The 24728-nt window shown below is 36.5% G+C and overlaps 2 protein-coding genes across 3 annotated transcripts; one reads left to right on the forward strand and one right to left on the reverse strand.

The window, feature by feature from the left end:
• Positions 1-1131: 1131 nt before the first annotated feature.
• LOC110694970 (TVP38/TMEM64 family membrane protein slr0305-like) lies at positions 1132-13238 on the forward strand (the record flags this gene model as incomplete). The annotated part of the gene is made up of 9 exons (XM_021872155.1): positions 1132-1380; positions 4256-4317; positions 5209-5263; positions 6704-6802; positions 6952-7038; positions 10984-11100; positions 11273-11365; positions 11965-11995; positions 12382-13238. Coding segments are annotated over 9 exons (969 nt in total), but the record flags the coding sequence as incomplete, so codon positions are not given.
• A 2740-nt stretch (positions 13239-15978) lies between these two features.
• Positions 15979-21578, reverse strand: LOC110694971. Of its 2 annotated transcripts, none has more exons than XM_021872156.1 (8): positions 21217-21578; positions 19049-19437; positions 18886-18951; positions 18608-18760; positions 17622-17687; positions 16786-16860; positions 16587-16646; positions 15979-16493 (listed from the first exon to the last, which is right to left on the reverse strand). In XM_021872156.1, exons 2-8 carry the CDS (start codon positions 19394-19396, stop codon positions 16323-16325), a joined length of 939 nt encoding a protein of 312 aa, XP_021727848.1. In that variant the 5' UTR covers positions 19397-19437; positions 21217-21578; the 3' UTR covers positions 15979-16322. The 2 variants fall into 2 exon arrangements, with proteins under 2 accessions (XP_021727848.1, XP_021727849.1); XM_021872157.1 differs by lacking the exon at positions 21217-21578 and adding an exon at positions 19818-21210.
• Between the last annotated feature and the right edge of the window lie 3150 nt (positions 21579-24728).

Here is a 24728-nt window from a genome sequence, read left to right on the forward strand (position 1 = left end):
GGGTTTAGGTGGAAGACTTAAACTGCTAATTGAATTAGCGGTTAGCGGTTTTATACTTTTTAAGTAAAAAAAAGACTATCTTATTTAGCTGACGTGAAAGGTATGTAGGGAATTGTATTTAAATATGGCGTAATTGTGGAAATTTAATCATTTTAAGCATTATTTACAGAAATCGCTCTCATAATGCCTAGCCGTTTTCTCTCTATTTTTTCTCTCTAGGGTCTTAAGAAAAAGTGTTTCATAGGCTGGAAATACCCTTTCCCTTTAGTTTCTTTATGATTTTGTTATTAAATTCAATAAATCTACATTCTTTGAAGGTAGTAAGTGCCCCTATAGTTGGTTTGAGTATAGTAAGAGCCCCTATGGTGGGCTTTGTTCTAATTTTGTTTTTGTTCTTGGAGTTTAAAGATTTGTGCGGGATCGAGGAAAGAGGTTAATTCTTCGATTACAATTAGGCAAAAATTTTCTTCACGATTACAACAGATTGATAGACCCCTCGTCGAAAAAGGCTGTAAATGCTATGCTGAAAGGATAATGTTATTTGATTCAATTGTCATATATTTATTAGATTTAAATCTATTTACAGATATCGTATGAGTTTTTATTTATGAATCAATCTTTATTAAAAAAAAAATATGGAAATTGCTCTCATTTATACGAGTATCAACTATTGACATGTAACGGGCTGATGGAAACACACAAACAAATGAACAATCAGACGCAACATTGACGAACTAGCCAACTTCCACTCTCCAATCCTCCAATCTACCATTAGCCCACTTCATCTTGTTCAAACTCCAATGAACCCAGATCACTGAATTAAGTGTGTAGCCAATTCTGCCGATACCAGAAAACTATATAAACAACCAACCCCAATTCAGACACCAACATACCCAGAAAAAACAGCAATTCAGACTCAGATTTTGGGTGAAGAACAGTAGGATTTCAGACTCAGATTTTGGGTGAAGAAAAGCAGGATTCAGGCAAAATTTCAGACTCAGATATTGGGTGAAAAATAGTAGGATTCAGACTCAAATTTTGGGTGAAGAACAGTAGATTTCAGGCAGAAATTCTGACTCAGATTTTGGGTGAAGATTAGAGTATTCAGGCAGTTTTGTAGGATTTTGACAAAATTTAAGAAACCTGGCAAACGTTGGAGGATTGAGTTTAAGGGCAAGATCCTCATCGAAGCCGGAGTTAACCGTAGACGGTGAGGACCTCCATCGCGCCACCCGCCCATGGTTCCTCCTCCGCCGCTGGTTCTTTTCTTCTGTGGCTTTCTTTTTCCCCAAGTCTGTCCCTTCCGCTCTCCGCCGCCTCGTCGCCGTTCTTATCGTCCTCGGCTTTCTCTGTCTCCTTTATTCTCTCCCCATTGATCAGGTTGTCATTCTAAACTTTCCCATTTTTTCTTTTTGGGATTTAGTGATTTTATCATTGTGATTGTGATCTGGTTTTGATTATTGATTTGATGTTGATTGTCAATTGGGTTTCATTAAATTGTTATTGATTGCTTAGAAACTGCTCAAATTGCATTTGAAGTGTTTTGTGTGTTATTAGTGTTGTGATTAGATTGGAGTTGGCAACTTGGCATTTTGAGAATTCTTTGGCTTTATCTTGTGTCTTATTAAGAAATGTGGTTGTGCAAGTTATATGATGCTTAGTATTTTGTAAAGGATATTGTTGTTGATGTGGTCGAGTTTCATTGGTAATTCGGCATTTTGAAGTAGATTGGAAGTTTGATTAGCGTGTTCATCAACATGAGATTGAAGCTGCACATAGCAAAGAGATGATCTATAGGGTTCTACGGTGTGCTAATACAAAGCGCCAAAAGCGGTTTCTAAGATTTATGAGGTCCTGCATTTGATGGCTTTGTTGATGTTGTACTGCCTAAACAGCCTATGGAATAATTGTAGTTAGCTAGGCTCTAGTTTTTAGCTTCATGGTATTCACCATCAACTGAATTTAGGAACTAAGGCAGGCTGAATATGAACAGAATCCAAGTTAAATACTTAATAGGAGTCAGTGACCAAGACAGTGTATATGGGAAAATGTGCGTGGATAGTGAGGTTTCTAATTAGACATATGGCATGTTGTCTGATAATGAAGGCCTATTGCAACATTATTTTTATGCACCCTATATAATTGTATTTGGGTCTATGTAGTTTACATTAGGTGTGAATCATATGTCTCTTGGACTCTTCTGGTTGGCACAAGATGGGGTATGCTCTCTCTGGATTTATCTTTTAATTATAAGAATGTGCTATTAGAAGTAAGTTATTAAGAACCATTAGGTGTTATAGAAATATACATGTACAAATTTGTGTATCATGGAAACAGTAACGGTAAGGCGGGTGTGTGCCTGTATGATGAATGAAGGTGACTTTTTAAAAGATATGGGGCCGACTTCAATTAGGATCGTTATGCACCAAGGTGAATTTAAAATGGATATGGGTACTGGGGTGACTTTCAGAATAATGAAGTGACTTTGACTATCTTGTACTAATATACACCAATCCAAGAATTTACCGTCATGCGAAATTCAGAAATCAGAAGGGTTTGGATGAGCTGAACTCTTTAGTTAGGATCATCCATGTAGAAAGAATTTTATCCTATTTTTCTGTTTTTGGCTTTAAGAGAATATTTCTATTGCTATCTTTCACTTGTTGTCTTAATGCTTGCATGTTAAGAGAACGTTATCAATTACAAATTAGTAGAATACAAAAGCCTTTGGTCGAAGTATTAGAGACTAGGAGAAAGGATGCTGCTATAAGTTGTTTTGTTGACAACCCTATCGTATTTTGTAAGAAAGCTTCCTCCAACTTGTATTGCTGCTGGCACCACTTAGTGAGGAGCAATGAATGCTGTGAAGTAACCTAAGAATAGAAGTAACCTACTCAAAGAGTAATCTTGTGCTTGGCCATAGGGATCTCCGAAGGTCTTAGGAAAATGAAGGTATAAACATCTTTCTGGAAAAAAAGTGTTAAATATAGAACTCATTTACATATTACCAGGCTACATTGATAAAATTGACGCTTATAAATGTATTTCATATGGTCAAGAGATTAGAGGAGAGACACGTTGATAACTACAAATGTTTTGTCCAACCTGTAGAAAATTAGCAATTAGGTCTTGAAAAAAGAATAGGGAAATGCAATTTGATCCTCAAATTGGAAGTTGATGCCACAACAGTAAACAGTAGCAAATCATGGCTGGAGGACATTGAGCATTCATAGCTATTTGGGTATTTTAATTTGAGGGAGTACCTAATCTACAACTGCTGCCATCAGAGTAGAAAGAGTAGGGAATTCTGTACAGTTATGGGCTTTCATTTCAAATAGTGTAGAGGACTAGAGGTTGTAACTTTAAGTGCCCCATACTATTTTTGGCTGTAGGGATCACAACTTTACTCTTACAGCCACTACATCATACCCCTCCATTTTTCTTGCTCATCAACTCCTTTCAACCAAAAGTTAAGAAGTAACTCCTGCTTTGGAGCAAATAAAAGAGGACGGAGGTAGTGATAATAGCTATTAATCTATTGAAATGAAGATATAATATTTTTTTTTTGATGTGTTACGTTGTGTTCTTTTGTTCCGATTACTTGTATTAAAAATTTAGTTATCGAGAAAAGAAGGTTGAAAATGTGTGTTATTTGATCCCTGCTGCTTTAGTCATGGCTTTATTCCCAAACATCTGAAATGGTTGGTCAGATATTGAAATGCTCTGAAGGTGTCTTTAATCTTTGTAGCTCTCTAGTGTAGTATATAAATGCAATACAACATAACTGATATCACTATGCCTCTTTCTTTTCTTTCTTTTTGTTCAGTGAATCTACTGTACCAAAACAATGATTGAAAGTAAGAGTAAATGAGCCAATGCATATCCAATCTCGTCCCTTTGTACTAGGAGAACAATCAATTAAAAATCTTATCAATATAACTGTTAGATGTCATTTGCTAATACACAATAGTTATCCTTTCTATTATTCTATTTTAGAGATATTTATTAATTTATTTATCTATCAATTCTAGTGTTAAAAGAGAAATGATAGGAGAAAATAAATAATTTATGTCTTTTGGTTACTGGGCAAAGCTTAGCTAATTTTTCTGATGAACAATTGAATCAGTTATTAGTTGGAATTTTAACTCCCATTGCAATGCTATAACATGATTGTTCATTGTTATAGTTATACTTACCATTATTGATTTCTGATATTGACATGTATATATTTTTTTTTCCCGTTATCTTTTGGCAGTATCTGAGGGATTTCTTGCTATGGGTCAAGGAGGATCTTGGTCCTTGGGGCCCTGTTGTATTGTAAGTTACTTTTACGGAATTGTTCTCCTTTTTGTTACAAGTTTCTTTTTATATTCACTTTAAGTGAGCGAGGGTTAAAAGTGTTGAAGCCATACATTTTATAACATGTGAAAATTGTCGTTTGTTTTAATACCACTTTATTGTAGTCAAACCCTTATTACTACTTGGATATGGACCTACTGCATATAAAATCTTGTTATAAATAGCTGCAGGAAATGAGGGTATGGGACTTAAATCAAATATGAAGGCCATACAAAGTGACATTGGATTTGATGGATCTTTGTGCTTCATGATTTTTTTTTTTTTTTTGGTGGGGGGTTGGGAGTTCTTGGATTTGCATGGTTTGATGACCTTCGTTTCACAGATATTGCTCCATGCTGAATTTTTACATTTTTCAAACGTTCTCATTTAACCATCCGCTTGTGTATTATAAATATAGAAAAGAATAGACATGTGGGATATTTTTAGTTTTTCCTTATGTATGCTTTAAAGATATCAACTTTTTTTTTTTTTTCTTAAAACTTAATGAGAATTAAACTTATTAATGGTCAAAGTTGTCTGGGGAAGCATTAAACTTTACATGGTACAATATTTGTGGAACTGAGGACTTATAAACAGTAAATTGTTTACTCTTTTTTCATGTTCTAAAAAAGTATTTATGGCCTTGAGTAAAGGTTGATTGATTTGGAATGGCTGAAGGGATTGTGTGATGAAATCAGGAAATGGTGTTCTTATTTCAGTTATCTCAAAAGAAATACGTACATCTATATTTTTTTATAAACAAATTGTCTTACTGTAAACTCACCTAATAGCAGACATTTCTAATTCAGCAAAGATAGATCATTTTTAATATTGGCTCTGCAACTAATCGTGGCTATTTTATTCTGTTAGGGCTATTGCATACATCCCTCTCACAGTTCTAGCAGTTCCTGCCTCAGTACTTACGGTATGAAACTTTTTTATTGGTTCTTCTTTACGAGATTTTCTCATGGTGATTGATATTTCTTGCCCCTTCTTTTCTTTGTTCTTAGTGTCTTAGGATGAGAATAAGGAAAATTCTAGGATTATCATTTGGTAGCTTACGCTTAAAACTGTTTTTATACTCCATGAAATTGTACATGACCGCCTTAGGCATGTCACAAAATTCTTCTGTTTCATAGTATTTATAATGGTATGATGATATCCTTATTTGGGAACTAACAGCTGAAATTATATATTATTTTAGAATGCTTTTTAACTTCTATTATTTCCAAATTAGATATTTTTGAAGAATTGTTGAAATTCTATTTTCGTGCTGTGCATGGATCACTAGGTGGTTACTGAAACACCGGAGTCTTTAGATTTTGTATACTGAGCTACCAGCAATGTCTCTCATATTGCTCGTTCTTGCCTCCCACCTTCCCGACAAACCATACTAGACCATCCGTTGCGTCTTTTAATGTTCCTGCTTTTGTCGAGGAGGGGAGAGGTCAAATCTTTCTAACCTGGTATGTACAGCTGTAAAGAGACTCTTTTGGCCATATAACACGGTTGCAAAGAGTTAATTTATGTAAGATCTTTTATTTAAGAGACTGGTACTTGACTTTTAGCTTAACCACAAACATGGAAATTTTATTGAAATATCTAATGTCAATGTACAAACTAAGGGAAAATCGCCTGTTTTGGTTTGGGCATGTAAGACGGAGACTCGAGGGTGCACCGGTACAAAGAGTGGAAGAGTGGGACCATGGAAGGGTTAAACGAGAGAGGGAGACTGAAAATAACTTGATTGGAAGGAGTTAAGAAGGATATGAAGTATATGGATTTGCATGAGGATGAGGCATTGGATTGTAAGGGATGGAGGAGGAAGATTTTTGTCGATGACTACACGGAATAATCAAATTTGATTTATGTAGCCTACCCCACTTATGGGATTAAGGCTTTGATTGATTAGTTTATTGATTGATCTAATGTCAATGCAATCAGAAATTGAAATGGACGTTTTCAATTTCTTTGAATTGGAAGATTCACTAACTCCAGCTTCATACTGATTTATTAACTAGTGATGAGATATGACATGAAATCTGATATAGTGTGAAAATAGTTAGTGATTTCTTTATGCCAATTGAGTAAAATATAGTGCTTGATCCTGTATCAAGAATCTTGACTTTTAAAATCTGTAGGGCATAGGGCCAAAATCTATGCTAATTTCAAAAATTAACTTGAATTGGGCATAGTGATTAAACATATCTTTTCACACTTCTTAGATCAGTTAGATGTTTGCACCAATACACCTCACTATCTCTCCTAGTAATCTTTTGCAAATGTTTGCTTTTCAATGATTGATCACATTTATCCCCAATTACTGCTTATGTGATTTCCTGATCCTGGCCTGTTTTTTCTCCAGCTTGGGGGAGGTTATCTCTTTGGGTTGCCTTTAGGATTTGTTGCTGATTCAACTGGAGCCACACTTGGTGCTACAGCGGCTTTTCTTCTTGGAAGAACTGTAAGTCTTGAATGCCTCCATGTGCACGTCTGTCATTGTGTACATGCTTGCTGCTACTTTCTTAATACTTATTTCATATATTTTTATCATGTCCTGATTGTAATGGTACATGAGCTGATAAATTCTTTGTTTTTTTTTACTTTTTTCAGATCGGAAAATCCTATGTCATGTCAAAGCTTAAGAACTACCCCAAGTTCCAAGCAGTTGCCATTGCCATTCAAAAGTCTGGCTTTAAGGTAATACTACATTGAGTATGGGTCTCAGTTGATGTGTGCATGTGAAAGGTGTTGTTTTTGTCTGTCATAGTTTGATGCGTTTGATGAAACAATGAGTTACAATATCAGTGAGCTATGTAATTTGGAAATCTGGGTATGTCATGAAAATTATGAGGGCTCTTGTGGATAAATTGTTGAAGTGTCATAACTCTATACAGGAAATTGTAGAACAGTGTTTAAAAATCAGGATATCACTAATTTGTATGTCATCCATAATTCTTGTGGATGTGGTCAGGTAGGCCATGGAATTTGTATGGAAACTTCATTCAGGCTGAGGTGGACAATTGCTTCATTGCATGTACTTATTGTTATATCTAGAATATTATATTTGGCATTTTTGTAGCTTCCTTATCTAAATTATTTCGTTTGTGTTGGGAGATGTCATGTGTTGAGACTTTGATTTGGATTTGTAGAAATGTGCTTTGAATGAGCTTCTTAACTGTTTTGCATCATTGTGACATAGTAGTGGTGACATTGTCATCTATATGAACTATGGCATGATATAACTTTTTTTTTTTTTTTTTTTTTTTTTTTTTTTGTGTTACGGTATAGGTATCATATTCTGTCAAGTCACTGTCTGCTCGTGTTATGAGCAATAAAAAACCCTAAATTGGAAATTGCATTTAGTTCTTATTTTAACTGCTACCATAGGATCATCCAATCATGTTGTAAAAAAGTTTCCTCATCATTCTCCTCAATTCTATTTTATCTTCCAAATCCATTGGCGACTTTTATCCTTTCTGACTGAAGTATCACTTTTTGGTCTTCTCCCTCTGACTATGGTACCCTGTGACAGCTGTATTTGTAGCTGCTACAGAAGCTCTTGACATCTGTTATATTCCTTTAAGCTCTGTGTATTTTGAGGTATAATAGCTGTGAGTTTCCATAGTTCCTCTCTTTTCATTATCTGATGTGCCTTTCTAGTGCTTCATTTTTTCTCTTTTCAAAACTTTAGTGGATGCTCCGTAAGTGTCAGTGATCTTTAGGCCCACCGTCTTTTGGTTGTGGATGGTCCTTATAATTTTTATATCAGCAAGATTTGTTCATCTACTCTAGTTCTCTTAGTCTAATGCTGTCATAGATGTTCCAATTTATGTGAGCGTAGTTGGAATCAGTAAAATCAAACTCCATTCATGAACAGCTACTTATCTGACTTTCTTCTTTTTTTTTAACTTTTTTTTAAAAACTTTTTTTTCATTTTCTTTTCTTTTTTTTTTTTTCTTTTTGTTTCTTTTTCTTTTTTTTTTTTTTTTTTTTAATTTTTTTTTTAATTTTTTTATAAAATATAATCCATATTATTTTATAACTTTAAAATGACTCAAAGTAAGCAAGTTGCAAACAAGTTTTCCTTAGTTTCATATAGGGTTTGAGCTACCCACAGAGGCTTTAAAAATCTCACTTCCAGGTAGCAGTTGAATCAATTGACTTGATCTATCTTGGTGGCTTCTGTTCTTCTCTGAGATAAAAAATATTGATAGTTTTTGAAGTTTGCTTTACCATCAGGGATGCTTATGTTGAATGATCCTCAAACTGTATCTTCTTTGTAGGCATAGTCAACAATGTTGAAATGTACTTTTGTTTATGTCCAAGAAGATTGCCTTCGCTGTTGCTGGGACATTACCCAGTGCGTTAATGTGATCTGCTGGTACGGAGAGCTCAGATGGCTTGCATTGAAAACTATCCTAAATGACTAAGTAAACCATTGCTACTTTATTATTGTGAAGTAGTGGGGGCTTGTTACATTTTGGGTTAAAGGTCAGTTTGACTTGAAAATATCCTCACTTTATTAGAACAGCTACACTGCTTATATCTGACCCACCTCCTTCCCTCCCTCCCCCAGCCTTGTCATGGGCTGGAGTCTCTTGTAAGTCATATTGTTGAAAGGCTTTACCTAAGTTAGCTGTTATCCATAAGTAACATGTGGCAGTAAATAATAACTTACCCTTGGTGGAAACAGTGATTGTTTCTTATAGAAGCAGATTAGTAATATATGACACTCCCTTTCAACCAACTTCTTGTGAGGTATATTGCATTATTGCCTACCCATTTTATTTGTAACTCATCTATGCTACAAATCAAGTAAGCTTGATATTATTGTAACTCAAAATGAGTGAAGAAAATAATGAAACCTGGCAGTAAGTCATTTAAATTGTATAGGTTTTAGGCTTTTATGTAATAGACTGGTACTTTCAGATTGTAAGCTATATTTTGCAAGAGAATTCTAAAGGCAAAAGCTTGAGTATTTGATTGACAATTAAAGATTTTAGATACAAAAGTGATAACTTTAGGCTATCAGTCTCACCAGCAGCTTGAGGCTACTAACTCTCTACAAAACATCATTTAAAATTCACATAACATGCTATTACTACTCTACTGACTATTTATACTCAAGCAATTACAATAACCTAGGAATAATTGGATTTGTCTTCTACTTCATCAGAGAATCAGCTTGTCCTCTTCTTCATTTTCTCAATGCCATAGTGGATCATTAATTCTTTTTGTCCGTTTCCGCCTTGCTGTCACCCCTTTCTTTTGGTGCCTGCTGTATGCTCCCTTCCCTTTGAACACTCTTCTCTTTACCTTTCTTCCTTTTCACGTACACCCTTAGTGGTGGTTTGAGTGCCCCATGTGAGTCTATCACATTTTATCTCTATACCAACTCTTGCCTTGATATAATCACACATACTTGATATGATTCTGATTACTTAATAATTTTGTAAAGTGCACCTTAGTTGCACCTAAGCTCTGTGAGGTGCGAGAGCTGGCACAGTCAGGTGCGAGAGCTGGCACCGCCTTAGCTCTGTGAGGCTCAAAGACCTACAAAAGGCACATGCCTATGTGCTTTTTTTAGGCTGCTTCTTGCGCCTTATGTTGTATAGTAAGTCATCAATAGCTGATGTGTAAAATAATTTTCTTAAGTAAAACACCATGTGACTTTGCAGCTGTTAAATTTATTATAATACTAGAGGAGTAAGACATCCCAAATGCCCCAATTCCATTTAAAGAACCCTAATTATTGGTCACATGGTCTTTCACCTTTTCTCATAATTCTTTTCTTAGACTTATCAATCAAAAAGTGCGCCTCACCTACAAAAGGCTCGCGCCTAGGATCCAAGAACTTTTGTGCCTTGCTGCATCTTGCGCCTTTTAAAACTAAACTTTACTTGCACTAAATTGATTATGAAAAACCCCATGTCTGCTGCTTGATAGGTCTTAGAAACATATATTATTGAAAAGGAATTGATGGGCTGTTATTTAATGTTTGCCTTTATTTTAATTTTTTATTTGGCTGAAATTAAGGAATAGAAATAATTGAATTAATGGGTTTTATTAATGATGTATTGTAGACTTCTGCTGAGAACTATCGCTATTGTGGATCATATTGAAAATTTACTCTACTGTGGATATTTATTTCAGCTGTCCAGTACATTATCTCAAGCTAATACTCCTGCCAGTCCCTTTTATCCTGAAGTTGTCACTTGGACAATTTTTCCAGAAATATTTACTGATGAGGACACGACCCCCCCCCCCCCCCTTCTCTCTTTATATTTCTTTTTTAATTAACTTCTTGTTCTCCCGATGTTACTTTTTAGAAATCATCAGTAAAGAATGTCTTATAATTTTCCCAAATATTGTTTTATTGACAATAAGAAAGATTACTTTTTTAAGCCATGCCAAGTGGGAAAGGACAAATAACTGTTAAGGGAGGGAGTTAGCATAATGCTACTTTTAGGTCAAGTTATCATGCTTTTTGTTTAAAGATCTTTTTATTTTATTTATTTAATTTTTTAAATTAAGAATTATTTTTAGTTATTTACTATTACTATTTCCTACATAATGACCAAATACTTGAGTTATTTTAGAGTAGGTTTTCTACATTTGCACTAATAACTCTCTCGTTGACAGATTGTTTTGCTACTTCGACTGGTTCCCCTCCTTCCATTCAACATGTTGAATTACCTCCTGTCTGTAACTCCTATTAACTTGGGCGCTTACATCCTGGCAACGTGGTTGGGAATGATGGTACTGCATGCTGCTCTGCGTTAGCTTGTCTATTTTTCTTTTCTTTTAATTTTATTGTTTCCATTCACCACCATTCTCCCTTTTACTCTCTGTTGTGCGATTTTCTTGTAGAGACAGGGAGGGCTACTCCATTGTAAATGCTAATTATCACCATGTTTAATTTTCATTGCAGCCGATCACATTTGCATTTGTATATGTGGGTACAACATTGAAAAACCTTTCTGATGTCACCCATGGATGGAGTGAGGTGTCAACTGCTCGATTGGTAAGTGCTTCCTATTAATTTTTTTAGCTTATCTGATCAACATGTTCTCTTGTAGAACACAAGGTTTAAATTGTTGGTTATTCATTCTTGATTAAGCTTATACTGTTGACTATAGTACACATAGCAAACAAATAAAACTGTCCTTAGGTTTTAGTTGTGAACTTGTTATATATGTAGCAAGTCTTCACAAATATGACTGGACTCACTTAGATTTATCCTCACTTCACTCGTCTCTTATCGCCACCTTGTTCTAGCATTGAAATGTTGTCCCCTTCAATCCTCGCTAATCATAAATGACAAGTGTCACTCCTATTCTATATCCCTGTGTTTCGTTTTTATTCATAAACCACTTTAACGTCTTGTAAGTTGCAAGCATGGAAGACATCTCAGAGCGTAGTTTGAAATAAACTATTTTTCTTGGAGAAAGTTATGTTTCAGTGCACCCAGATGAACAAGTTTTAAAATTAAACCTTAAGACGTAAATTTCTTGGGCTTGTTCTTCCAAATGCTTTCACATGGACAGAACCACTGAACTACTTATGCTGGCATGCATTTGCTTTGAAAAATCTGGAATTCATTTTGTTATCTTGTTGCTGCAGGGTTTTATTGGATTGGGTCTAATTGTATCTGGTGAGTCATTTACCATTTTATTTTCTTGTACTACGTAAATTTTTCATTGTCATTCTTGAAGGAATATGCTTATGTCAGCCTAGAATTTAACTGGCACACCACACACTGATAACTGTAATAATCTTTTCATTTGATGCTATCTAGCTCGAGAATTCCCACTTCTCAGCTAAACATATAATCATCTAGACCTGCCCATTTTTGTCATGACTCATTCTACTGTTTCCAGTAGAGTAACATCTTGATCTTGAACATCGTTTGCAATTTATAGGCTCTAAACAGCGGCCACCCCCTACCAATTTAACTATAGAAGAAGTAAATAGAATTCTAGGCATGATACAACTCTTGTGAACTTGACTAACTCTCGTATTTTGTATCTTACTTTGCAGTGGTCCTTATAATGTCTATAAGCCGAATTGCTAAAGCTTCTCTGGATAAAGCATTAGCTGAAAATGCTGATTTTGAATGCATTTTGGCGTCAGACGAAGCATCAAAGCTTCCTACTGTAAAAGAGTCACCTTCAGATTTTTGGCAGCCACTCGTTATAAAAGTTGACCCTTCTTGAGAATGTTTTGAGCCTCAAGTGCCGTGTATATACTCATTTTAGTCTTACAATAGTTGGTTTTTATTGAGTTGTAAACTATTCAAAAGGTTACACATAATAGAAGCGGGAAAGCCAGAGGGACTAGGCAAAATAGGATAAAATTTTGTATTGTTTCCTTTTTTTTTTTCTATATAATCTAGTTTTGTTGTATAGTCTTGCAATTTCATGCTCTACTTTCAATTTGTAGTATAATTTCACGAATCAAGTAGAGCGTAGAATTGCCATGTCTGTAAGAATGTAACATAGCCTTGCTAGCATGGGCCTTCTTCATGGCACATGCTTGTGTTGCTCCTGATACTGATCGAGAAGCTTCCAGGATTATGTGCACTTCGTGCTCAAATGAATTTTCTCATGGGCCTTCTTCATGGCACATGCTTGTGTTGCTCCTGATACTGATCGAGAAGCTTCCAGGATTATGTGCACTTCGTGCTCAAATGAATTTTCTGTTGGCTTATGCACCCACATCTATTATGTTGCAATGTTTGTGCATTGGCTGTGCTTTTCAATCGCAGCTCGTTTTGTTCCTAGCATCATATGGGCAAATGGACTTGCATGAGTTGCTGATTTACTCAGATGGTTGAACGAAGGTTGCTTTATTTGGCCCTTTTTATTTTTGCCAGTTAGTGATTATTTTCTTTGCTTATTGATGTTTTAATATACAACTTTGTTTAGTTTTTATTTTTATTTTTATTTTATTTTTTAATTTTTTTTTTACATCAGAAAAAGCATAATATTAATCATAAAACAAATTACACATTAGAACATTATGGGTAGGACCATACAATCCTTTTCTATTGGGAGATCAGATGTTTTCGAAGGAACAAGATGCTCTTTTCTTAGAGCCACTGATCCTGCAAAACGAGGAGTTAATAATAACGGAGGGAGTTTTACTTCCTCGAAAATCAGTTTTCCTTCTAGCTCTAGAACGGCGGGAGGAGGCAAAAATCAATGTTGTCTGTGAGGAGTAGGTTATGTGGTTCCTAGTAGACTTCAACGGGGAAAGGATTGGTGCATCGGGAAGGAACATCGTCATACTTTCATAAGATGACGCTTGAGTGACTATGCCTATAGTAAGATCTTCTTGCGTCAAAATTGGAGTTATTTCACACCTATCATGCCCTTTAATAGGGGGGTGACTAATCTCCATTGGTGTAGAAACTTCTTGAGTTTCAATACCATCCATCTTCTTTGGAGGATCAAGTACTCGGATGCTAATAAAATTCTTCCTAGAAGAACAATAGTAGAGTAGTGTTCGACCCTTAGAAACTGCCCCATACATTGTCAGGGTGAGATGCAAACAGGAATCAATTCGTTTTCGGTTTGAAAACCGATAACTTGACCCTGTAAGATTTGGGTTTTTTTTCTTCTGAAGTTGAATTGAAAACAGATTTGGTATCAATAATGTTAGGCCTTTCATCTTGATCGGTATGGTTGACCTTACCCTCCAAATCCAAATATTTGCCACAAACATTCTTTTCCACTTTGGTGTCATCTTTTACACCAATACATCTACGAACACAACCATTTCCATGATCGTCTCCTCCTCTTCTTTTCCCTTTCTTTCCTAACTTTTTTTTTCTTCATTCGTCTCAAACTGAACGAAATCTCTAAACCTCTCATCCTCAGTTGTAACCACAAGTGCATCATCAATAAAATTCTGAGACCAACCCAATTTAGAGGTCACCTCATTGAGTTTTTGTTGAAACTCTTTGTTGTTAGGATCAATCTTAATTGCTTGTGAAAGATCCATGAAAGCTAAGTCGGGTTTGTTTAGCTCTAAAGCTGCCACCGTTCTTCTGAAGTAAGCTTTCACGTTTGAAGTATCATAACACAACACTACCGAACACAATTGACCCACCTTGTCAAAGTTTCTCTCTTTGACATAACAGCCCCCAAGTTCAGATTAAGTGACATAGCAAGGCTCGAGAAAAGTGATTTATCTTCGTCATCACAAAGCAGAGCAAAAGATAAAATTTTGAGTGCAAAAGAGTATTTTGCAATTGTTGAAACCATATTACTTTGTTTGTAAAATTGGTTTCCCTCATCTTTTAAACTACTAACATACTTCATATCACCAAAGGGATTCTCCAACTCCCTGACTATTTGCTCTAACTTATAACAGGTTAAATCATCCTCTTCAATATGAGCAAAACACAAATCCCCCCTAAGTTCCTCAAAAGCATCCATAATACTTAAAACCATAAACAAAATAACAACACTACCGACAAAACTAAAGGACCTACGTAGCAGAAGCTTTTATATAAAAACAAAATCCCATGATCCATCTTTAAACTAAGGAAACTAACAAAATTTCCACCAGTTATAGACCATTTTTGATGGTGAGACTTAAGGGAGTTTCTTTAGGAGGGAGAGAGTATTTTTTGCAGAGGATACCAATAAGTTGGTATCTAAACTTAAGAACTCCAAAAGAAAGTTGCTAAGTTTAGATACTCAACTTTAAGTCTCATTTGACAATAACTGTGGGCCCTTATCAATATTATAATATATTTTATAATTTATTTAAGTGCTTTTTTTTTAAAAAAATACTTACAATATGGATTTGGTAGGCCATAAATTGAAAGTGATATTAGTATGCTTTAGAGAGTCTCACCATTGGGAAATTAGACTTCACATGAGTTGCTAAATTGAGAAGTGGGTTGGGTATCACCATTAGAGGTAAAAAACAACTCATTTTATATTTCAATACTCAAGTTGAGTCTCACCAATGGAGATGGTCTAACAAGCCCACAAACCTTTGTAGGTGACGGAAAAGGACGAGTTTGCCATTGGTGGTAAGGACCTCTTCACCACTAGTGGAATAGCAAGAGGCTTTTAAGAGTAGGAAGCTCGACCGCGAGACAGGATGGAAATTTGATTCATGATCGACAGACAGAACCTCAAGGGATCTCTGCCTACGAATTAAACCTGAAAATAAAATAAAAATTTGGAGAAACTCGCTGGAGAATCGGTCGCGACGCCAGAACTCCGACGAGACCCTAGGTTTTTGGAAATAGGCCCTTGCTTTTAGAGTTTGTTTAGTAAGTGTGTTAACAAACAAAAGTCTTGTAACTACGTTGGTTACTACAATTAGATCCTAAGGAAAATTTCCGCATAACTCAAAATTCTAATAACAATTTTTTTTTTCCTCAATTTTTTTGCACATAAATATGTACCACACATTGGTACATCACAAATGAAATCAGCATCACTCACAGAACTGGTTTAAGTCATAAAATATGACTGAAAAACTTCAAGTCATAAAATGAATTTCTGAATTTTCAAGAAAGTATTCAAGAATACATTCTTTCTCCAACATTCCTACATATTGTAAAGTAACATAATAAAGGATCATCTTGATTCTCATCAGATTCAATAACAATTCTTTGCAAACAAGCAAAATTAGTTCTCAAGTAACAATTCATTCGGATTTAAAAAGAATGTTACTCCAAACCGAGAAACCATGTCCATAGCTACTTACAGCATAACTAACACGGAAGTATACTAAAAACCTATTTTCTTTCATATGTCCAAAATTTGAATTCAACCAAACTCGAGTAAAGTTACTTACATGCCATTTGCCTTTCTAAGAAAGCAATACCATGACCAGAAGTTTCCTACAGTTAAGAGGTTTTGAGTAGTTACTTGTGGAAAAGTGTTATTATATACACAAATATCTTAGCATATGCAACAAGCATTTCTAGATAGCTTGAGCATGACTTACAAAATCTACTTTATGTTGCATGATAATGCATCAGTGGAAGCCATGGGAACCATACACAGACCTTTACTCTCGAAAAGATTATGTGCTGCTACTGGATTCTCCTCTAATAAGCTTCCAAGAATTTTATCAAGAGACTCACCAAACATTTGTTCATGTGGTTGGTAGTGTCCATAACCCTGGGAATTACATTATTTTATATTAAAACAATTAGACAAAATCCTTGCACGTTCACAGGACATAAGAAGAAATTATTGGAAAGCAGAAAGCACCTCATCAAATTTCAACGGACCAGAGCTTGAATCACCTCCCAGTCTGCTTCTGCTCAATTCCTGGTTGTTAAATTTCATGTTCAGTTTCTAGACTTTCTACCAAAAATATCAGCGACATTTGCAAGCATGCCAGGATGATATACATGAATATGAGGGTGCAAATGAATGAAGCCAGACAGTCGGAGAAAGACCAATTTACCTTGAGTTGAAGCTGCAAATACTTGATATGACCAATGACATCATTCACAATAGACTCTTGGTTACCTCGTTTATCCTGCAGCATCCAAACAGAATCAAAAGAAAAATTCAACAAGTAACAACGTTATTAGCACCAAAAATGAACAATGATGTATGAAGCCTTGCAAAAGGAGTGAGCAGCTTTTTTAATTAATGATAATAATCCTCAAAAGAATAAATCTATGATAAACTATTCTAATTTATTAAAAGATCTCAATTAGGAGATTAAGTTATTAGAACTTAGGAAGATGTAGCTGCTGTCCTACTGATGGTAGTCAAATAACTGAAGAAACAAAGCACGTATGGGACTACGAGAGCACTAGCTCTTTCAACGCTTGCTCTCAGAGTAGTTAGGTATCTATATGTACCATATATGTTAAGAAGTTTCTAAATATCACCTTACATCACCATCATTTGCATTCTGAAGGACTTACATCACTATACTATTATTACAATAGAATAGAAACTCAAGCTGGAAACTTTTAGAGAGTGCCGTTCTACTGCTATCCCTTTTCTGTCTCCCTCTCTACAAATCTATTATTGTCAACCCACTGTCTACATGAAACCTCTTCCCCAAGATAAAAGGGTAACAATTAAGTAAATAATGACCAAAACACACACACACACACAACAAAGAAAGGAATTTTTTTCTCAAAACTCCCAAAATCAGGAAATAAAAATAAAAAATAAAAAAAGCAAAGTTGCCAAAGTCTAATATGGAAAAAAAAAAAAAAAAATGCTAATTTACTGCAACAGAACTAACAAATACAGATATATACAATCTAGAGCAGTAAACACCTTGAAGGTTGCAGGAAGGAGATCATGCAAATCTTGCACCCTTTGACTGATAATGAGTCTACGACGCTGCACAAAGGAGAGAAGTTAGTATAAGCCAAACAATCATTTACCTTTTGCACAGATTAGGAAGGTGGATAAAAATATATGAAATGGGGTTTGGTTGATTAAGGGTGAATGTAAAAAACAAGATAGTGAAATTTGATTGATTAAAAGGGACTTGGGTGGTGAATAATAATAATAATAATAAAATAAATAAAAAAAAAATAATAGTGAAGAAATGAGACTTTTTATTTATGAACAAGATATTTTGGGACTTTTATTTGGGAACAAAGGGAGTAAATCAAAACTAGTTAATGGCCTTGGGTGATGCCTTAGGTTACCATACAAATAACAAGAATTATGTCCTTATGCATAAAATTTAAAATGAGCACAAGTAATGACATAGCCTAAGGGTGGACTCTCTAGAGTTGAAACATGAGATCATGGATTCAAGTCCTGTCCAAACTACATTTCTGACTCATAAAATTTATGTAAGAAGGAGAGAACCATGTGGCACATAAATTTGCTTAGGAACACATGCTATAACTACAAACACCAATTAGAAGTTACCCTTTCAAAGTTAAAAAAAGGGAGATAAATTTATGACTAAAATCAAATTTACATGGCAAAAGAGTCCCATGTGAAAGTATATGGACATGTTATTCAAACTCAGGTTTGTTTCATATCATCATTAAACACCATCAAAGAAATTGCAAAAATCCTTAAAGAGCAGATTTCAAGTGGGTGTATTTTATATATTGTCATCAATTATTAGTGGAGGAAGGGGGGGGGGGGTGCGGGGGGAATCATCCTAGCTAGTGGAAAAAATTGCAACAAACCATCTACTTGAATTAACTCAACATGAAATGCTGAAATTTTCTCCAACAATGGCATTGTACATGATTTACATTGCTGACTCATATGGTCAACAAAGCAATCTTACTTACAGTTTCAGCTTCTTTTGATCGTTCTCTGTTTGTTCTGGACACACTCTTCAATGTTACTGGGGCTACATCAGATGTATCTGCCTCAACTTTCACATTTGACAGAAATTCATGGGTGTCATTTACGTTTGCTGCTTGTACTGGAAACGCAGGACTCTGTTGTATTATTTGCAAACAAGATCAGCCACACTTGAAAAATATTTAAGAAAATATCTGGTAGAGAAAAATAAATTAAAGTAAGGATAAAGTAGGCTGTGGAGAGTAAGTTCGGATGTATTCACCTCAACTTGTTGCCATTCCATATCCATAAATGATATAGGTTCTTCCTTGGGCATCCATTGATTTAACTGTTATATTGTAGACAATTAATGCTTGAATTTCAACTTCCAAACAGTTTCATTTTGTATACAAGCACCTTTAGCATAGTTAAACAATTGAACTCACCACAAAATTGTCCAGTCCCCCATGTCTGCTGCTCTCCTGTGTCCCATAGAATGGAAGACTTGATCTCTGAGCTGAAATGTCATAGTTTTGCACTTCCAAACGATCGATAAAAGGATCAGTACTCAGAGGAATGTGGTTGAAACCAGCCAATGCATCAGATTGTGTGACATCAGTAGCATTATGTATTGCATTCATCGGGACCTGAGAGAACCCATTAGCAGCTAGAATTGTGTCTCCATACCAGAATTGGCTGTCCAGCATAGCGCTGGTCTGATCTGCAGGAAAGGGTAAAAGATTCCCATTGTAGTAGTCAGCACCACTGAAAGGTACTTGCTCACTGCAGACCATTGCTTTCCCAATCACAAACGGAACTTATTTCTGGATCTTTGCTGCAGCAAGAAACTGCTTATTTAATATTATTAGAAATAGATAAGAAAGATAAAGAGGGAAACAGATCCATTTCCAGGCTCTCTAGCACTCCCAGTTGTACAAATACATGAATGCTTCTAAACACATTATAGAGTGGGAACATTATTATAACTACTACCAAACCTTCATTCCATCTCAGTAGAGAAACAGAATGAATAACGTTCATGGAAGGGTCTCCAACATCAATGCTTTCTAGAAAATAATGAAAAGAAATTATCTGTTTAGCTACATAGTATCCCGTGTTTGATTCTAAAAAAAGTGCCTAGGGACAAAAATGATAGAAAAATCAAAATATATGTTCCTAAATAATTAAAAATAGTTAAGCAATTCCTCCCCACACCTATTTTTCAAGAGAGCAAGTTTTTCAGAACCAGTGCAGCATTCATATCAATGAACTTCAACCTGATGCCGTGGCAGGAGCAGGATCAGTCAAATCATCCGCTTACCTAACACAGTTACAGTATCTTGCCATTTTGTATCCTTAATGCAAATGCAACATAATAATCAAGAGCATATACATAAGCACCTTTAGGAACAAGTTCAGAGCTCCAAAACAGAAATTGACAGCTTAGGATCAACAATTCCTATAATAGATTTTGGCCAATACTATACAACTATTTTGAAACTATTGAGCAGTAAACTACCATAAATAGGTTCTTTGGTAACAAGCGAGACAAGTTTGAAACTGAATGAGGTGTAACATCCAAACAAGTACAAAGCACAAGCCAACAGGAAGAACAAGTCAACAATACAGTGATAATACGGACCCAAACCAACAAGTAAAGCACACAAAATGACACCCATACAAGTACTAAACATAAACCAACACGAAAACCAAATCAACAATATGGTTTTGTATGGACCCAAACCACCAAGTAAAGCACACAAAATGACACCCAAACAAGCACTAAACACCAACCAACAAGAAGACCAAATTGACAATACGGTTATGGACGGACCCAAACCACCAAGTAAAGCACACATAATGAGACCCAAACAAGAACTAAACACAAACAAACATGAAGACCAAATCAACAACACGGTCATGTACGGACCCAAACCACCAAGTAAAGCACACAAAATGACAGGGCATCGTATCCATTACATGTCATACATATGCAAAAATAATTTCAGACATTACATAAAATAATGTCACATAGCCATGGCAGGACGGGCAGTCGCCCCAAGCCAAGGAAGAAAAGCCTCATTTCCATAATTTTCCATCCTAACATAAAAGGGTTCGTGGTAAAAGTGGTTTATAGTATTGGGGTTCAATGAGGGGTGCTAAACCTTCGAGCCGAGCCCGAATAGGAGCAGGTTCTGAGTTCAGCAGGCTCAGCTTAAGCTCGAAGCTCGACGAGCCTCAAAATCCCAAGCTTGCATCAGGTTCTAATAATCACAAAATGACTCAACTAAAAAAATGCAACACATTAGCAACAAAAATTGACAGAATCATCAAATTTGGCTAAAAAAATCACATAAAATTCTTAAAGCTGTAAAATGCACATAGCATAACTCTAACAACAAAAAAGGTTCGTTATAATCTTCTATAAGTTCAGTAATCATAATCAATAGTTAAATAATCCAACTCAGAAAGTTAGAACTCTTAGAAGAACCCGAGCTTACTGATAAACCCTACCATGGATACCAATGGAGAAAATAAAGCTCGGTGAAACTAAATCCTACATTGTTGAATTGAAACTAAGCCCTAAAAGAAGAAAAAAAAAAATATATCTTACCTCAGTTTGAAGCTGCTTCAATTGAGAAGTGAGAGTAAAAACGAAAAACTCGTGAGAGGTTAAAAACGAAATCAAGTGGCAAAGTCGTACAGAGTATTGTAATATTTTGGGGTAAAATCGGGAGAAGATAAAGGAGTCGTTTGGCCTAGTTTCTAAAACTGTTTCTCAATAACGACTTCGGGGAAGTAGTTCTTGGACGCCTATCCCTCGTCGACTGAGTTAACATTGAGGCGCCTGACATAGTCTTTATTGCCCCGGATGGTAGGGCTGCCTCCAGCGAAGCCGCCTGCTATTGTATAGGTTGGAGTTTCATCCGTATCCGAACTATTAGAAAAGTGGGGCTTCTTTTTGGACGACTGTCCAAGGTTAGTCTGCAAGGTAACCTTGGACCTCAAAATATAAGACGTGAGGACTCCTTTGTCAGCCAGACGGTCCAACAGTCGCTTGAGGCTATAACATTCGTTGGTGTCGTGGCCAATATCCTCATGGTAGTGACAGTATTTGTTTTTATTCCGATTTTTGGCGGAACCTTTCATAGAAGCTGGCTTGTCAATAAAGACCCGGTCCTTAATCTCCATGAGGATGAAGTAACAGTCTTTATTGAATTCGTACTTTGGGGAGTACGTCTCCGCTTCTCTCTTTTTTCTTCTGGGATGGCTGTTCAGAAGTTTCAGTCACCCAGACTCGTTTTCTTATCTTTTCTTCTTTCTTAGCCGGCTGTGATGGCCGACTCTCTTTTTTGTCAGACCTCTTTGAGTCCGACTGCTTACTGATGTTGCAGAGCTCGGTCGCTTGTATATAGGCGTCTGCCTCCATCAGTGCCTCTTGGTGAGTAGTCACCCTCTTTCTGACGAGGTCGAACTTGAAGGCCGACCCATCCTTCAGACCTTTGAAAAAGTCTGTGTAAGCTACCTCATCAGATAGTCCTTGAATCTGAATTTTCATCAGATTGAACCGCCTGATATATGAGCGTAGCCCCTCCTTCTCTCCCTGCTGTATAGATCCCAAGTTAAGACTTGTTTTCTTCGCAGGGATATTCATTGAGAAGTTTGACGCAAACAAGTATGCAAGCGTCTTAAAGTTATTGATGCACCCGGCTGGCAAGTTGCCGAACCATTGCTGGGCGACGCCCTTCAATGTGGCCGGGAAACATCTACACCATGTCGCATCATCCAACCCTTGTAGATACATAAGGTTGGTGTACGCCATCATATGGTCTTAAAGATTGGTGGTACCATCATAAGTACCTACCAACACATTTTTTACCTTGGCCGGCTGTGCGACCTCAGTTATTTCCTTGGAGAAAGTTGAAGGCTGTTCCCCAAGTCTTAGCAGTCGGAGCTGCCGATCCAAAGGCTGGATATTTTGTGCCGCCTGCCCCCCGAAGAGGGTAGGTTGCATACATGGTGGTCCATACGGCATGTATGGTTGTGGAGGCGCATACGGGCCACCTGGAACATCTGAGGACTAGAGTGGGCGGACATGCCGCCTGTCTGGTTCTCTTGGTTTGATTGAGAATACCTCATTGAAGTATTCTGAAAGTTGTCATTGAAGTTCGACGTTGAGGCCGACTATGACAGTTGCATATTCTTCTTTTGCTGGATTATCATCCGAGCAACGGAATATGTTTTCTTGGAACCATCCGGCTGTATATGCTGGATGGCCTTCCTCTTCCCTGGCTCAGGGAACCGAAGTCCGGCCAAATTTAACAAGGGCTTCTGTCCTTCCCTCGGTTTACGGTAAGGAGTGGCCTCTCGGTCCTTGACCGACTTTTTCTTCCCAGAATAAGAGGGCTTCTTGGCCGACTATTCCTTGGTAGGGACAGCCGTTCGTTTATCAATAAGATCCTTTTATCTCCCCTTTGAAACTTGTCATTAGAGTCATGAGTTCGTTTCTAGTGATGGGGGTGGATCCTTCGGCCACCTGGAGCTTACCAGTCGGCTGGCCGACTGTTTGACTGGGCCCTGCTTGGTCAGTGTCCGTTCCCTCCTTTTGGTGGGATAGATGCGCCATGTCCTAAGAGACCCGTCAGGGGCCGTATGGGTGGCGACTTCATAGTCATCATCCGTATCTTGGTCTGAGAAGACCTAGACGTCGGCCGTAGGCCGTTTCTCATTAAGAGGTGGTACATGTTCTTGTGAAGTCATCTTTGAAGTATTCTCCCCACAGACGGCGCCAAATGTTTCGGGGTTTTTTGATGTCCTTCGGGAGAGTTACAATTCCAAGACTGACCTCTGGACGCATGTACCTGCAAAACAACGGAGACTCCGGTGGGTGGGAGTTTCGCCTCCAGACGATCAAGTTAGAACGTGTATGAGGAGTAAAGTGCGGAAAGTAAAAGGTCTCTCTCGGATTCCAACAGAGTATCTGCAATGTGTAATTGCTCAGTTCGAGGTGTCAGGTGTCTGACTTTCTCTGATTGTGAATTAATGTGTATTCAATGTTTCTGAATAGATGTTCCTCAGAGGGTAACATCTCCTTTTTATAGGGTGTTGAAAAACGTGCCCAGTACTAGGTTTCAGTAAACCTAGGGCTGACTGGGCTTTGCCTGGGAATTTAGGCCTTAGGAGGCCACTTTCCTAGTTGGCAATTCTGCCTACCACGTGTTGTGACCTGATTGGTCCTCCTTGGACCTCTCACGAGGTGATACGTGGAGAACTCTGGTTGGTCCACGTGGATAACACGTGGCAGGGCTTCATTGGTCCACGTGGCGGGGAAAAATCCCCTAATCAAATGGTCCTGGTAACATATGAGTAGACTACGTACTAGAACTTGTCCTTACGTATAAACTTGATGATCAAGACAAGAGATCAAAAATTTTTTATAGGTCGAATTTTTGTAATATGTACAAGGCTCCAACAAAGTTTAAGACGGACCGATCTTGTAGTTCTTAAAATTTGAAACTTAATTTAAAATATTCTTTGCTTGTTTTGTAACCATTAGTAACCTTGGCCTTCACGTAATCACTTGTGTAAGTGTGTTAGATTTATGTCACATCCAATTTTACTTGAATTTAAAATAAAATAAAATATTATCACTGAAATAAAAAAGAATTGAAATGACAAGGCAAAAATTAGATTTATGAGATGAACTTGTATAGGTTAGGAAATAAAACATACAGAGAAACTTTTTTTATGCAAGAATACATATTACTAGTAGCTAATTTAAATTCAGCTAAAGTTAGTACCTAACTTAAGATTTAGTTGCAAATTTGGTTCATAAATTACTCCTTATTTGTACTTTATACAAAGACTTGGTCCAATGGGTAATTATTACTTTGTTAGTTGTTGAGCTTTGATTTAATTTTATTTAGTACATCAATTATTGGTTCAAACTAATCTTCAGCTTGCCCTCTCTTATCATTTTCGTCCTTTATTTTTGCTCTTTTAAACATGTGCTATAATCGTTGAACTGTCCACATTTCTATTCTTAGTGTTGTACCTTATAAATTGTCCACATTTTATTTAGAACAAAATGACACGTCTAATTGATACCAAGTCTTTATCATTTCA

This window comes from Chenopodium quinoa, unplaced genomic scaffold (genome assembly GCF_001683475.1).
Source record: "Chenopodium quinoa cultivar QQ74 unplaced genomic scaffold, ASM168347v1, whole genome shotgun sequence".
NCBI lineage: Eukaryota > Viridiplantae > Streptophyta > Magnoliopsida > Caryophyllales > Amaranthaceae > Chenopodium > Chenopodium quinoa.

Bases quoted from the DNA above. Each gene is read 5' to 3' on its own strand.
- LOC110694971 (XM_021872156.1), bottom strand. From the start codon at position 19,396: ATGGTCTGCAGTGAGCAAGTACCTTTCAGTGGTGCTGACTACTACAAT. The intron at 18,761-18,885 runs GTGAATACATCC...ATAATACAACAG, and splicing joins TGGAATGGCAACAAGTTGAG to AGTCCTGCGTTTCCAGTACA. The intron at 17,688-18,607 runs GTAAGTAAGATT...TCCTTTGTGCAG, and splicing joins GATCAAAAGAAGCTGAAACT to CGTCGTAGACTCATTATCAG.